The sequence below is a fragment of the Rattus norvegicus genome, chromosome 5, assembly GCF_036323735.1.
Source record: "Rattus norvegicus strain BN/NHsdMcwi chromosome 5, GRCr8, whole genome shotgun sequence".
In the NCBI taxonomy this organism is placed as follows: domain Eukaryota; kingdom Metazoa; phylum Chordata; class Mammalia; order Rodentia; family Muridae; genus Rattus; species Rattus norvegicus.
In genome coordinates this window covers 20,059,248-20,076,193 of record NC_086023.1, presented here as the reverse complement: position 1 = coordinate 20,076,193, position 16,946 = coordinate 20,059,248, and the positions used below count along the sequence as shown (strand labels likewise).

Sequence of the window (16,946 nt, the reverse complement as noted above, 5' to 3'; positions counted from 1 at the left end):
TCCTAATACTTTTCTAGAATATATTTATGTATATGTATGTCTTGTTCCCTATATAGGTACAAATAAATAATATAAAGTACATAAATTAAGACACATAATATGCCTATAGAAGTATTTAACTGTAACAAAACTTAATTTTCTAAATTGAACTCTTTCCTATCCATCCTACCAACATAGCCACTTTGCATTAATTAAAATCTTGAAGCTAGTCAAAACATATCAAATGAGGGACAATTATAGTAACTATTCAGTAATATAAGTTCCTAAACTCAGTTATTGGCAAGGAACTACCCAACTTATTGAATGTACATATTCACATGCAATTTCTTCTGGTCTCCTTGTGCTCCCTGGAGGGAAGGCTATCCTACAGCCTTCCATACCCAAATCTCACCCAGAGAGAGCTGGTCTCCCAGGAGTGCTCTCATTCCTAAGATCACAGACCCACAGGAAGGATAAGCTCCAGTCAGAGACAGCAAGACAACTAACACCAAAGATAACCAGATGGCGAGAGACAGGCACAAAAACCTAAGCAACAGAAACCAAGACTACTTGGCATCATCCAAACCCAGTTCTCCCACCAGAGCAAGCCTTGGATACCCCAACACACCAAAAGCGAGATTTGAATTTAAAATCACATCTCATAATGATGATAGAGAACTTTAAGAAGGACAAACGTAACTCCCTTAAAGAAATACAGGAGAACACAGGTAAACAAGTAGAAGCCCTTAAAGAGGAAACACAAAAATCCCTTAAAGAATTACAGGAAAAAACAGCCAAACAGATGAAGGAATTGAACAAAACCATCTAGGATCTAAAAACAGAAATAGAAATAATAAAAACAATCACAAAGAGAGACAACCAGGAGATAAAAAACCTAGGAAAGAGATCAGGGATCATAGATGCAAGCATCACCAACAGAATACAAGAGATAGGAGATCTCAGCTGTAGAAGATACCATAGAAAACATTGACACAATAGTTTTAAAAAATGCAAAAAGCAAAAAGGGTCTAGCCCAAAACATCCAGGATATTCAGGACATAATGAGAAGACCAAACCTAAGGATAATATGTATAGAAGAGAGCGGCCAGTAAGTATCTTCAAATTATAGAAGGAAACTTCCCTAACCTAAAGAAAGAGATGCCCATGAACATACAAGAATCCTACAGCACTCTAAATAGATTGGACAAGAAAAAAATCTTCTCCTGTCACATAATAATCAAAACCAAATACATAAAACAAAGAAAGAATATTAAAAGAAGTAAGGGGAAAAGGTCAAGTAACATAAAATCACACCTATCAGAATTACACCAGACTTTTCAACAGAGATTATGAAAGCTAGAAGATCCTGGACAGATGTCATACAGACCCTAAGAGAACAGAAATGCAAACCCAGGTTACTATATCTAGCCAATCTCTCAATTAAAATAGATGGGAAAACCAAGATATTCCATGAAAAACCAAATTTACACAATATCTCCACAAATCCAGCCCTACAAAGTATAACAGATGGAAAACTCCAACACAAGGAGGGGAGCTACACCACAGAAAAAAACAAGAAAGTAATCTTCTTTCAACAAACCAAAAGCAAGAAGGCAACAACAAACATAATTTCACCTCTAACAACAAAAATAACAGGAAACAACAAACACTATTCCTTGATGTCTCTTAACATCAATGGGCTCAATTCTCTAATAAGAAGACATAGACTAACAAACTGGATAAGTAAACAGGACCCAGCATTTTGCTGCATACAGGAAATTCACCTCAGTGACAAAGACAGACACTATCTCAGAAAAAAGGCTGGGAAAAATTTTCCAAGCAAATCATCCCAAGAAACAAGCTGCAGTAGCCATTCTAATATCAAATAAAATCGGGAAAGGGGATAAAATTTGAAACGTAAATACATAAACTATCCAGTAAAAAAAAAGATTTAAAAAACTAATAGGTTCAGCAGACTATTCAAATTTAAAGACATTTGCTTAATTTAATGTTTAACTGATGTTTTGTCTACCCAATAAAATGCATTTTAATGGTCAATAATTAAATACCTTTAGAAAATTAAACCATACTAGCGAGTAATTACAGATAATTCTAGACATTCGCATGTTATGGAAATGAGGGAGGATCTAGGAGGCAGGAATCCAGACCAGAGTCTGACATGCGGTTAAGTATTCTGTTTTCTCATCAATAAACTCAGGAAACCACTAATTAAGTGAACTAATGAGGTAATGATGGAAGGATCTAAGACCTGTAAGCCATTCCTACAAATGTTTAATTTCCCATTTAGCTTAAGGATTCCATAAATACCAAAAATCTAAATCCATAAACATATGTTATATTTATTGCTTTTGAAACATCATAATTATTTTATTCCATCATTGAAAAAATATTTTTAAATATTTTATGTGTATATTTTGCCTTTATCTATGTATGTGCACAGTGTATATTCTTGATGCCCTCAGATCCCCTGAAAGTTACAGAAGATTGTTAGCCACCATATGGGGGCCAGGAAACAAACTTAACCACTGTGCTGTCTTTCTAACACATCACCCATTTTTAATGTTTTCCTGGGCTATAACACATCCTGGTTCACTTTTTCATTTTCAGACTGACACGGCCAAAAGTCCCCTGGCAAAGGGAGAGTCCATCAAGGGAATGTCCAGATCAGATTGGCCATGGCAATGTCTGTAGGGAATGATCTTTATTGATGATTATCATGGGAGGGCCCAGTCTACTTTGGGCAATGCCAGCCACCTGAAGATGACCCTTGTTTGCCTAAGAAAGCTAGTCTAACCATAACCCAGAGTGAGCCAGAAAGCAGCTTTCCTCCAGGGTTCTTGCCTCCAAGTCCCTGCAAGATAAAGTACACCTTTTCCTCCCATGAGTTGTTTTTTATCATGAGGTTTATCACAGCCACAGAAAGCAAACTGGGACATATACTAACCAGTTCATTAATTCATTCATTTAAAGGATATGTTAACACAGCAGAGCAACCATTTCCACAAATCAATTTTAGAGCATTTTTCATCCCCAAATCACTGGCAACCATTTCTGATCTCTCACCCCCTAGTCCTTCCTATTTTTTCCTCTTTACTCTGACCCCAGGCAATCATTTACCTACTCTCTCTACATCTTTCACTATTATAAACAATATTTTCTTCATATTGCATTTACATCCCCTAACCAACTCTCCCTGTGTGTCCAAACCTCTGTCCACCCACTCCTCTGGGAACCATCTTTCTGCTCCATCCGCTAAGATCAGCACTTCGGGATTCCACAGAAATCTCTCTGCTCCAAGATGACTTCTCATAAAATTAGCCAGTTTCTCCTTTTGATATATGCAGACCCACTCCACTGCCTCCCACATGGCTGTCCTAACATTCCCATAAATTTCATTTCTCCACACCTTCACCAACATGCTTCTCTCTCTATTCAATGTCATGCCAACCAGCATGTGCTGACCTCTCACTGTGACTTTGATTGTCATTTCTCTGATGATTAATGACTGAGCATTGACTTGTTGGCCATTCAAACATTTTCTTTAGAAAAAAGTATCTAGTCTAAACTTCCTGCAACATTTAGATGTAAGGTTATTTTTGTATTAGTTAGTTGCCAGCCAGAGCTCCTTGTGTATTCTTGATACTAACTTGTTACTAGATATATTAGTTTTCAAATACATCTGCCTTCTTCAGCTTGTTTCTTTATTGATTATTTCTCTCCCCATACAGGTACTTTATAGTTGTATTTACTACCATTTGTCTGGGGAACTGTTGCCTTTGCTTTGGAAAGGTCAGACCCAAAGAAATCACTGTCCATATAGCTTCTCAGACAAATGGTAGTTAATTTCATGCTTTTAGAATGTTTCTTATTGAGTTATAATTTCAAATCCTAATAGTCAGAAAACATTCTTGGTGTGATTTTTATCTTCTTAAGTTTGTCAAGATGTGTTTCATGACCAATATATATTATCTTCTCTGAAGAATTCATAGCCAAGAAAAATGTCTATCTCCAACTGTGGGGCAACATATAACTATGTTAGTTCCACTTGGTGTACAATACCATTTAAATCTGGTGGGTTTGTGAATTTTCTGTCTGGAGGACCAGAACACTGCTGAGACTGGAATGTATTCGTGATGCACTGCAGACACCTCACTCTTCAAAACTACCTCTTTATATATTTGTATCTCCAGATTTAAATATATACAATCATGCCTCATTTAATGGTAGCAATAATCTGAGTGTGTGATTTCATCATTGTACAAAGTCTATATAATTATATATGCAAAGATAGTCTATGTACCAACTGTGGGTATTGGTAACCATAACCAGAACTGAATGTAAGTGTATAATATAAATTATACTGACAAACTGTCAGGTGTCAGTTGTGAGTGCTGGAAAAGAACTCTAAGACCACAGTAGGCCTCCTCATATCACACTCAAGCATATTTATCTCAAGTGTACTCTGAGACTCCAGGACAAGAAGTCTCAGAAACCTGTCTGCGACAGAGAAGGAGAGCAGCAAACAACATACAGAGATTGAAAACAGCGCCTTGTTCAGGACAACTAGGAGGAAAGCAACAGAGGTTATTACTTTTTAGCCTGCAATGAGAACAAGAAGCCAGAATCTCAAATGAGGAAAAACATGCCCTGCCAGTCTTCTGTCAGTCAGACACCCCAGCATGACTATTCCTCAGGGTTACCCCAGCCATTTCTGCTGAATATTGTAAGTGCCTGATTTAATGGTGTTGTCTTTTCTATCTTTGGGTTGTTTGTATGTTTGTTTGCTTTTTTGTTTTGTTTTCTCCCTCTGATTGGGAGGCCTCAGTGAGGGGTAAAAATTGTTCCACTCAGAACTCATAGTTGGAAAACCCCAACAGGGTTTCTACAGTCATTTCTGCTACACGTTATGAGCATCTGATTTGACGATGTTTATCCATCTGCTACTTGTTCTTTGGTCCTTTGCTTGCTTTCGTAATAAAGCTGCTCTTCTCATTCGACTAGATGATGTAAGTGCCTAGTTTTAGGATTGCTTTCTCTCTATCTGCCACTCGCTATTTTTTTCTTTTACTTTTACTTACTATGTGTTTAACAGACTTGCCCATTCAAAACCAAGATCCTATCCTACTTCGTTCTCAAAAATTTGTCAACAGTAAATGTTTTGTGGATGCAAAATAATGAAATAGTTCAATAAAAAAGCAAGTGGATTGGGGTTGGGGATTTAGCTCAGTGGTAGAGCGCTTGCCTAGCAAGCACAAGGCCCTGGGTTCGGTCCCCAGCTCCGAAAAAAAGAAAAGAAAAAAAAAAAAGCAAATGGATAATGAATCAGAATTATTTCTGGCCGTGTTCACCCATGTTGATTCTTAAACAAACAACATGTTCTTATCATATGGAAGTACTACTTTACTGTATCTGTCTGTCTGCTCTCCAGCAGCATCAACCGAGCCATCTGGATGAAGACGGACAAACCCTCCAGTGAGCTTGTTGTAAAACTGAAGAGTATTTCCTTTCATAAACTTCCATCTCTCAGCAGCCCACTAAAATATAAACAAAATAGAGACCATCTGAGAAGACATGTAGGAAAGAAACTACTAAATAGCAGTCTTTACTGAAAACGGCCTACTCCTTTTGCTTAACACATCAAACAGCTATCTGAAACTATTTGTAATAAATCATTTAAAACAAAACCTTACTGTTTCTTTCCTCTTACGTTCTAGCTTCTTCCCTGGAAATATAATGGGGAAGTTGATTAATTTCAAGTGTATTGTGCTTGCTTTGTTCATCATAAAACATGATTTCTCAAGAAATGTGCATTTGTGACACTCACTCACAGAGAAGATAGTCTTATCCCTAGCATATATTTCTCTGACAATTTTACCATCATCTTCTCCTTCATCCAGCCATCTGTGGAAAGAAAAATGTGTCAGGTTTGTTTTTTCTCTTTTTCGAGCTTTATGTTTACCCAGTTTATGACACTTATCTTCCCCAGACAGAAATAATGGACAGCAAGAATAGGAGGAAAACCATAGGAACTAAGTCAATGAAGGCAGGGTAGTGGAGACGGAAAAGAAAATCCATAAATGACATCAAGGGTGTGAGAAGGTGGAAGAGTGAAGAGTGAGTGTTTCCCTCAATCTACAGCCAAGTCCATCAGTTCTACTGGTAATTAGTGGGACACAAAGCAAAAAGAAAATGACCAACAACAACGAAGGATGGAATCCTGTGGCAGGAGAGTAGAGGTGGGTAGGAAGAAAGGAAGGTGGTGAGATCAGTAGAATAATGTAGTATATATTCACAGAAACCTGTCAAAGAACAAATCAATAAAAAGAATAATAATGCAAACATCATATAACAAAGCTTTAGATATGGTATAATAGTTAATAAGCTATCTAGTTCTCATCAATATATGGACCTAGAACTGACTGAGATAAACTGACTTGCCAATGTAAACACACCTGTGACAGAAGAAGGCATACTCATGGTTGGTTGTGGGATCCCTGACCACAACATCCTCAAGAAACCAGCCATTTCCTAAGAACAGATTTAAGAAAATAATATATATTAATGGATATGTATAGTGTGCAGATTATTGCATGCTTTGAGAAACAGATCTCAATTCTGAATAACTTTCGTGCAACATAAAGCTTCCAAAAATCTATTTGTAACAGAAGATAATGATAAACATTTAACATAGTTCTAGTAAAACAAAAGTACATTGTTCTAAGAATGTTTTTTATTTTATGACATATATTTCAATATGATTTTCCATAAGTGTAGTATAATTATACCCCTGAGTTTAGAAATTTTCAAGAACATATATTTCATGAGTTAGTAATACTTATTATTTCAATAAAATTACCAAGGTTTCCCATATGCTAAAAATGAAAAATTACTCATATTGCATCTAAGTACTAAGACAGGTAAATATTGGTATATATAAAGGCTATAATCTCTTTTTAAGTGTTTAAATTCATATTAACTTGCAATCTAACATTGGATAAAATACGATTTTATTTATTGGAAATAATAGAAAAATTTAACTACTAGTATTAGTTTTGTCTGTACAAAATATACCTTCTCTGGGCCCAAATGAGGCTGACTCAATCTCACCTTCAAGGGAGAAGAAAGCAATCACAGGGAGCAGAGGGAGGGAAGAACCTGGGTGGGAGAGGAGAGGGAGAGGGAAAAAGGGGAACGTGATCAGGTACTGGGGTGGGGACAGGAGTGAAGTCTTGAGAACCATCAGGAAGAATGGAAACAGACAAACTCAAAAGGTAGGAGATGGGGAAACCTTTAAAATGTACCAAAGACCTGGGAGGTGAGAGGGACTCAGGACTCAAAGGGAGGGACCTTAGATGAAATGCCCTACACTGGGGAGAGGGGACTTATTGAGCCTACCTCCAGTAGAAAGACAGGGCATCAGGTGGAGGGATGGGATTGCCATCCCACAGTCAAAACTTTGATCCAGAATTGAATCTGTCTAAAAGTACTGCAGGGACAAAAATGGAGAGGAGACTGTAGAAAAGAAGGTCTGGTGACTGGCCCAAATTGGAACCAGTTCAAGGCCTGACACTATTATTAGTACTATGGTGTGTTTACAAACAGGAGCTTAGCTGCCCTCTGAGAAGCCCAACAAGCCAAGCCGCTGAAAGAGTCAGGTGCAGATATTTACATCCAACCAGTGGACAGAAGCTGGGGACCCCTGTGGTTGAATTAGGGAAAGGCTGGCTGGAAGAAGTGGAGGAGGAGGAGGAGGAGGGTGACACCATGGGAAGACCAGCAATCTCAACTAACCTGGACCCCTGAGAGATCTCTCAGTCATTGAGCCACCAACGAGGGAGCACACACCAGCTGATACAAGGCCCCCAACACATATACAGCAGAGGACTTCCTGGTCTGGCCTCAGTGAGAAAAGATGCCCCTAACCCTCTAGAGACTTGAGGTTCCAGGGAGTGAGGAGGCCTGGTGGGTTGGGGGTGGGCACATCTTGGAGACAGGGGAGGAATGGGATGAGGAATTGACAGGGTTGGGGATAACAACTGGACTGTAAAAAGGATTAAAGATAATTTAAAAAAACCTGTCACATGACATGCCTTACAACCCATGGGCCATTCCCTCTACCTCACTGTCACTCTTCAAAAATGTCATTTTAATTTTATTCTGAAGTGCTACATAAAATATAGACTCTTTTCCTTTAAGAAAACCAGAAGGTTTCTAGAACGGTGAAGCAGGTTTAAGAAGCAACTGATAAACATAAGTAGTAACTTCTTTGAAAGGTAAACTATAAATTTGGTTTTGTTAAGATGTTTTAAAATTATCTTCATTAAAAATTTTTCATGCAACGTATTTTGGTCATGTTTACTTTCCCCAACTTCTTCAGATCCTTCTACCTAACTTATATTTCTCTCTCTCTAGCTCTTAAAACAAAACAAAAACAAAACAACAAAAAAGCATAATGTTACAAAAAATGCCAAAACAAAATGATATACCCATAAAAAGTAACAGAGTTTAGTGGAATGTATTTTATGTTGGCCAATTTACTCTTGGTCATGGTGCTTGCCCAGGAATATGGTTGATAGACCTACTGATACTCCATTGGGTAAAACTCACTATCCATTTTCCAGCAGGTGTCACTCAAAGATCTCCTTGGTTAGGGATAGGATTTTGTGACAACTTCCCCTTTTCAGTACTAGGATTTGTGTCTGACTTAAACCTGTGCAGGTACTGTACATGATGTCACGATCTCTTTGAGTTCATTTGTACATCAGTATTGATGTGTCTGAAAGACACTGTATCCTTGAAATGATAAACCACTTCTGCCTCCTCTGCCTGTTCTTCCACATAGATCCCTGAGCCTTTATAAGAAAAGTTTAATGAAGACATCCCACTTAGGACCAAGTCCTGTGGGGTATCTCACTGTGATCTCTAAGTATCAGTCTTTGTTTTAAAACTTATTTTCTGCCAGAAGTTTCTCTGATGGAGGTTGATAGATGCCTAAGTGGCAATTCTTAAAGGTAATGAGGAATTGATCTTACAATAGCAACTTTACAAATTAACAAGTTAGCAAAAGCCTAGTCGTGTAAAAATACATTGCCTTTATTTCTCTCTATTTTGAGAAAACTCAATTAGAATTAAAACTGGACAGATTAATGGTGAAGTGGGAGTTTTTAGGAAGTGACAATGTCAAAGGGGATCTGCCCTCAGGGCTGTAGTAAGTATCTCACAAAAGGACACATTGGCTCTTTGTGCCCCTCCATCCTGTGAGGATTAAAAGAGATTTTCAGATACAAAAGTGTATGTGTACATGCATATGTATGTACAATGTGTGCCTGTGTGCATGCGTGCATGTGTGCGTGCATTTCCTCAGTGCTAAAGATTGGACCTAGGGCATTTCATGTGCTAGAACACTCTTAATGTTGATGGTGGACTCCCCACTTAATCCAATAATAAGAAGTAAATTTGTGATCTTTGTAAAATACCAAGATAGGGTATTTAGAAACAGACTATAACAAATGTTGGGAATCTCCTTCCTATTATTTTGGGGGCCTCTGCCAGAAAACAGACAATAAAAATATCACTATAATACTATGTAAAATTATAGTAAGGATTTATATTTTGCTTCAAAATTGTAGAAAAGAACTGAACATATATGAGAGATTAAATTTTTAAAGCTTTTATCTTTTTAATAATTTCTAGATTTTTATTACATTGTAATTTGAGAATGTGGCATTTGAGGAAAATTTACTGAGATATTTTCTTTTAATTTTTTACTTTTTTATTGGATATTTTTTAATTTACATTTCAAATGTTATCCCCTTTCCTGATTTCCCATCCATAAACCCCCTCTCTCATTCCCCCTCCCCTCAAAAGAAGGCATTTGGTTCATAGTATTAAGTTTTAAATTTTCAACAAAAGGGTCTAGCTCTCATATCACGCACAGTGATTTCATTTGGAACCTGATAAACTATAAAATGGTTCATAGAGCTTTAAGAAAAGCTGCTGCTCTGTTGGCACAGCTCACACACTTGAGAGTGCAATTAACTACCTGGCTGACCTTCCAAAATTTAAAACACAATAAAATCCGTGTGTGTGTGTGTGTGTGTGTGTGTGTGTGTGTGTGTGTGTGTGTGTGTTTTGAAAATTTCTTCCTGACTGTTCATATTTTTATTTAAATGCTATTTATCAAAAAAATTATTGGGAATAAAGAATGTTAACAGAAGATAATTTTCTGTTTCACACCCTTTAGTGGTTGTCACCTTGAATTTACTCTATTGCATAATACTGTGAACAAACTCACTTAAGTTTTTAAATATATTCATACTATATCATAATTGGGATTATCATTTTCAATGCTTAATATCTCCTGAATATAACACATGAGCTCAGGCTAAGAATTTTACCCTTATTTAGAAAAATTAACTTCAAAATAGACTCTTCAAGTGCTATATTAGGGCCTCATCCTAAAATCTACTTGAAAGTCCTCTGACTCTTAGAAAACAGATCTGGGGGAAAATATTTTTATTTCGATAATATGTAATAGGATCCTCCTTCTTTTCTTTCTTAGTTCTTCTTCTTCAAAGAGTAGTTTTCTGTAAGTTTTTCCAATTATTTTCTAGATTCATGCAGAGTTTCACATAAATGGAGTAGAAGCAGATTAGAGCAATTAGAGCTCTGTAAGTGAGCCTTACCTTGGCCAAGTCCATCATGGCCTATCACGATCTTGCATAAAACTCCAAGGTTCACAGCTTCCAGAAAGAAGGTATCAATCTGCAACCAATTTGTTGAAAGCCTTTAATTAGATGTAGATTATAATTTTGACTTTACCACCAGTATACATTAAGATGTAGCAAAAATCAATTGTCAAAAGTAGGATCATTAGGCAAATATATTACACTGTCCACAGTACAAAACTAAAGTGAGAGTGATCTGGCTGTCAATCAATCTGATTGATAGCCAGGGTTAATTCAGTTGATCTGGCTGTTGATTGTAAATCCAGTTCAGTCGACAATTAAGATCGACAAATCATATCCCTGAAAAAGGATTTGACCACACACTTAATACCCCAGTTTCCAAGCATTGCCAATGGGTCAAGAGTTTTAAGCCCCACATAAGAGCTGATAGCATAGGCAATCAGGAATAACATGCAGCTACTTCATATATCTCTCCCCTGTGACTTGCTTCATCTTGGTACCAAGACTCCACCTAACCCTTCTGTCTAGAGTTCATAGGATCTGAAGGCTCCTGGTTGTAATAAGGAACATAGCAAATGAGTTGAAATTGTGCTTTCTGAACAGACTGAGCATTTGCCAAAGACTACCTCCTGGGCTTTATGACGACAGTGAGAGAGAATCTATGGCACCCAGGTTCTCAGGGTGTTTGTACCACATTCGGCCGCTTCTCACAGACTGGATTTCATCCTGACTAGTTTAGGGCGCAGACAAACTTAGTGATACCTTAATGTTCTTGGGAAGATAAAACAGACAACAGTTGAATATAAACAAAAATTTTAAACTCTCTCTGGTGGTACAGTCCTGTAATTCCAAAGCAGAGGAATTAAGAGAAGAGGATCTCAAATTCAAGATCACCCTTCTGAGGTACAGAGTTATGGCTATCCTAGACAATCGAGACCCACCCTCAATGTCTTACTACTTTGTAAAGTAAAAAGAGGATAGATATTGTATCTAAGTGATATAGCACTTGCTTCTCAAGCACAAAGCCATACATTCAACATTAAGTACTAAAAAATTAAGTAAGTAACGATAAAAAAACAAAACAAAACAAAGAGTTTAGACTAACACTAAGTCTAGGACCAGTAGCCCTTACTTCCTATATTAAACTGGGCTGATAATATAGGACACAAGGTTCTTATGTCGTGTTTGAATCAACACCTAAAATCCAGAGAAATAAAGAAGCAAGATGGTATGTTCTAAACAAAGGAGAAAATGACAGTACGTTAGCCTAATGAAATGGAGATGGGTAAGTTAGTCAAGAGAAAATTGAAAGTAAGAGTAATAAAGATTTTAGGCTAGGAGGAGCCGTGAGTAAACAAAGTGACAATTTCAACAACGGGAAGGTACAAAAGTTAGGTTCATAGGTACAAATTACGTCCCCTTTTGTTTTCTTTTCTTTATGAGATTATAATACAATTATAATATTTCTTCCTTTCCTTTCTTCCTTTTAAATTCTCTTATATACCCTTTCCTGCTCTCCTTCCAATTTGTGGCGTTTAGACAATAATTATTACTATACACATGTATTTCTATGCATTTGGCACTCACTGGACAAGGTCTTCTCTGGAGAAGACCACATTTCTCATTCTCAGCTTTACTTTGGTTGCCTAAAGGTCTTCGTGAGGGGAATCAAGCTTCATGGACTTTACACTGTCCACTTTGGCTTTGTCTATTGGTGCCATTGTTATGCAGCTCAATGGGAAACTATGTCATGGAAAGCTATGTTAGTAAGATATTAAAGGTTGTAGCTTCTGATATTGCTAGGAGACAAAATCTAATAGCAAACAACCTGGTTCTCTGGTTCTCACAATCTTTCTGGCTGAACCTTAGGCACAAATGACATCTTTCAACAATAAGCAAAAGTAGCCACTTAAAGCTTTTGATAATTCTCTCTATCCAAATAGGCCACAAGCATATGAGAGATATTGAATATTGCTAGCTCTTAGAGAAATGCAAGTGAAAACTAAAATGAGCTATAACCTATGCCCGTAATAATGACTGTTGCTTAAGAAAGAAAAGAACCAGGAACCCCTGGCATTGTCCATTATTTATAAAATGGTAAAATATTATAACCACTATTAGAAACAAGATGACAGTACTTCCACGATTAAAAAATAAACTACCATATAGCCTAGTAATTCCTTATTCAAATAACTGCAGAAATTATCTCAAGACCATTTGTAATTCAATGTATTATTCACAATGCTCACAAAGCGGAGACAAGGCATATAACTATCTATGGGTGAATTAATCAAGTATTGTTTTATATACAAGCAATTTAATATTAATCAGTGTTTAAAAGAAAAACTACTGTTACATCTGACCTCAGAGATGCAGTTTAAAGACATGTGCTATTGTAAAACCATTACTGCAATTTAACTTATCTGAGCTATTTGAAGTGATCAATTCATATTAAAAAAAAAGAATATAGAGTGTAAATTGTAGAATTGTCACTGAATAATTATAGATTTATACCTTTAGAAAATGAAAACAATCCAGAAAACATATACATGTGACTGTAAATGCTTCTTGGTTGAAGATGGGGTTACATTCCAATAAACCCTTTGTAAGTTGAAATTGCATTTAATACATTTAATCTACTAAACACCTGAGCTCAGCAATGTGTAAACTAGGAAGCCTTTTCTGTTCTATGTGTGAGTAGGTAGGTCTATGGCTCGTGGCTGTCCCTCAGTACTGCTTAAGTGTCCAACTGTGTATCTGTAGCTTAGAAAAACAAAGAAAAACTAAATAAACCTTAAAAAAAAGTAAGGACTGAATTCTACCAAGTGCGTGTGACTTTCACCCCTCCTTTTTTGTCTTATTACTGGAACTTTTTAAGTCACACCGTCTAAGTGGAGTACCATCTGCATGTTTAAAGTACATGCCCTAGTTTGCTTTCCATTAAAATAATAGAACACTATGACCAAAATCAAACTAGGGAAGAGAAGATTAACTTGGCTTCTATATCCCAAACATAATTTTGTTGAGGGAACTCTGGGCAAGGACTCACATATGAACAGAGGATTGAACCATGGGAGAAAGCTGCTTCCTGGCTTACAGTTTCTGTATACAATCTAGAACCACCTGCCCAGGGACTACACCACTCGCAGCCGGCTACAGTCCTCATACCAATCATTAATCAAGAAGATGACCCACATACATGAACACAAGTCCAATCTGTTAGGGGCATTTCTTCAGTTGAGGTTTCTACCTCCAGGGGGTTTTTAGTTTGATTCATGTTGACAAAAAATAACTAGCAACATATAATGAACTATGTTTTCCAAATGCACAGAATGGCCAGTGTGGGAAATTCTACGTGTTTTAACCACAATAATATTTTTACAACCGTGAAAAGTTAGTTTTGTTTACTTACTTGTCCTCTTAAAAACTTTAAAGAGTTCTTGGATCTGAAGAGTTTCCTGGATCCTGTATCTCCTTTTTCCCCATAGATAGAAAGGTAGACATTGGCTATTGTTCCAGCATTCCAGAGCTCACCTGTTGTAATGTACACCTCATATGTTGTCACTAACAACAAAAGAAAGCAAATTTAAGTTTTAAGTGCCAAGAACTACTGAAATAATTGAAAATTAGGGTCCAAAATATAATACAGAATCCAAACTTTACAGAAGATATAATAATATACAACACCCAAGCACTACCATGCCAAGAAAGCGCAACAGAATAAATGAGCATTGTGAAGTGAAGAGCTGCAGAACACTTGGGAAGAAGATCAAATGTTAAAGTAACACCAAGCACCAGTTTACCATTGTTCTTCACAATTCCCAAACCTGGACTCAATGCACAAGAAGCCTGGAGGTAGGCACTAAAGCTTAGACTCAGAAGTCACTGGATTTGACACAGAAAACAAGAGTGTTAACTACTAATATAGAGACAAAGTAAAGACATTCTTCTCTCCTCTCCCATTATCCAGCCTATGCAAAATCAGTGCCTTGCCCCAGAAGCCAAGTGCTCATGTTTTGAAGGAGAAAAAGCTTCCCTTTTGTCCACTGGAGTCAGACTGCAATAGATTAAGCCAAGGACTTCCAATGCCTGTTTGATTTTGTCTTCTCTACACACAGGAAGACTAGAAGTAAATAGGACAATGCAATTAAACCAAACCTTTCAGCTACAGGAAGAAAAAAATCTGGGAATTACAAAGGCTTTAAGAAGTAAACAGATATTTGAACCACAGTCCACAAAAGACAGATTGGGATCTGTGACCTAGAACTGCAGAATATACTCAACTACATTGTAAAGCGAAATCATTAACATTCTTTATAAAATCTGAGTAGAAAATTATAGCTCCAGTCTCCAAGATACAGTATGAAGTTACTCAAGACAATTAGCTGTTATAAATATTGAAACTCACATGGGCAAAGAGTATAGAGACATTACAACAGAGATAGAAGCACCATTGACTCAGAGGTGATGTCATCCAAATAACCCTGGTGTTATATAGCAAAAATTTTAGACCATCTGCGATAGAAATGCTTCTACCAAGAACTGTGAAGCCTTTTGAAGCCAAAACCAAGAAAGTCTCAGCAGCAGAGGTATGCAAAATTTTAAAGAAGATGCAATTGAAATTTTCAGAACTGTCAAAAGCTCTCAAAGTGATGTTCTGTATTAAATAGTCTCATAAGTAGACTAGAAAGGAAGGAGATGAACATCAGTGAGAAATGCTTTGAAGAGTGACCAGAGGCTCCTGGACCTTTGGGAGAACAAAAGGTGTTCATGGTGTGATGCTCCAAAGGGAAAGAAGAGTAATGCTAGAGTTTTGTGTAATCTTCAACACTATTTTCCCACATGAGTTCCATTCTTGGTTTGTGAACATCAACTACCTATTCACATATGTCACTCATACAAGTGTGGAATTTATAAGGAGGAACTTCTAAAAGTTAATATTTTGGAGGATAGTTATTTTTTCAATCATCCTCTGAAGATTAATAACATTTCTCCGTTAAAATAATACCTCAGAGATATGAGCAGTCTGGTTCTAGACCACTACCTTGAAGCCATGCAACTGTTTTGTTTTCCTTCTACATATAGAACTTATTTTATGGTGACCAGGACCAATGCCAAAAATCTTCCAGATACTCTGGAGGATGAGCCAAGAGATTAGTTAACCCATAATGTTCAAAGCCAGCATGAACAACATAACACATTTCTAGACTAAATTCCATTTCAAATGCTATTTTTGTGCTGTAATGTAATTATTGGGGAAAATAAAAAGCTTAAAATCATTGGAATCATCTCTAAATTGTTTTCTTTTCCTAGTGCAGACTCGTTTCATGTTAATGATGACCATCTGGTCATGGCAGACCAGCTGTGGCAATTTCTTAAAATGAGATGACAGTGAAGGTTTTACTACACAGAATGATTCTCCTTCTGATGAAGACTTTGCCACACAAAATACCATCTGACAGAATTTTCACACACAGAACTGTCTTTCAAAAAATGTAGTCGTTTCTCTCCAAACAAGATGTTGCTACATCACATCAAATGTATTAATATAGTATTCTAAATCCATTATTGTTATTTCAACAAATACATAAATTCTTCACCAAGAATAATTGCTCTCACAAAACCATTTTCTTTGTTGGTCCTTACAGGGTAAATATTCATTCTTTAAGAATTTGTCCTAATTATATGTTGGGGCATCTTTTGGGTATATGACCAAGAGTGGTATAGCTGAGTCCTGAGGTAGTACTATGCCCAATTTTCTGAGGAACCGCCAGACTGATTTCCAGAGTAGTTGTAGCAGCTTGCAATCCCACCAACAATGGAGGAGTGTTCCTCTTTCTCCACATCCTCGCCAGCATTTGCTGCCACCTGAGTTTTTTATCTTAGCCATTCTGACTGGTGTGAGGTGGAATCTCAGGGTTGTTTTGATTTGCATTTCCCTGATGACTAAGGATGTTGAACATTTCTTTAGCTGCTTCTCGGACATTTGATATTCCTCAGTTGAGAATTCTTTGTTTACCTCTATACCCCATTTTTAACTAAAATTATTTGATTCTCTGGAGCATAACTTCTTGAGTTCTATGTATATATTAAATGTTAGTCCTCTATTGGATGTTGGATTGGTAAAGATCTTTTCCCAATCCGTTGGTTGCCATTTTGTCCTGTTGACATTGTCCTTTACTTTACAAAGCTTTGTAATTTTATGAGGTCCCATTTGTCAATTCGTTTTTTCCCCTCCATCCTTATTAAATTGGGTAT

General features: G+C 36.9%; 1 protein-coding gene across 9 annotated transcripts in view; it reads right to left on the bottom strand.

The window, feature by feature from the left end:
* Positions 1–16,946, bottom strand: part of Rp1 (RP1, axonemal microtubule associated) — a 462,084-nt gene that overhangs the window by 304,618 nt on the left and 140,520 nt on the right. For 8 of the 9 annotated variants that reach the window (XM_063288395.1, XM_063288397.1, XM_039110769.2 and 5 more), the window contains 6 exons: positions 14,101–14,252; positions 10,686–10,764; positions 6,453–6,528; positions 5,825–5,901; positions 5,691–5,722; positions 5,405–5,534 (listed from right to left, as the gene is read on the bottom strand). In XM_063288395.1, coding sequence (XP_063144465.1) covers positions 5,405–5,534; positions 5,691–5,722; positions 5,825–5,901; positions 6,453–6,528; positions 10,686–10,764; positions 14,101–14,252 — 546 coding nt within the window. Of the gene's footprint in view, positions 1–3,719; positions 5,535–5,690; positions 5,723–5,824; positions 5,902–6,452; positions 6,529–10,685; positions 10,765–14,100; positions 14,253–16,946 lie in introns of those variants that run through there. The other variant, XM_063288399.1, reaches the window with a different exon arrangement.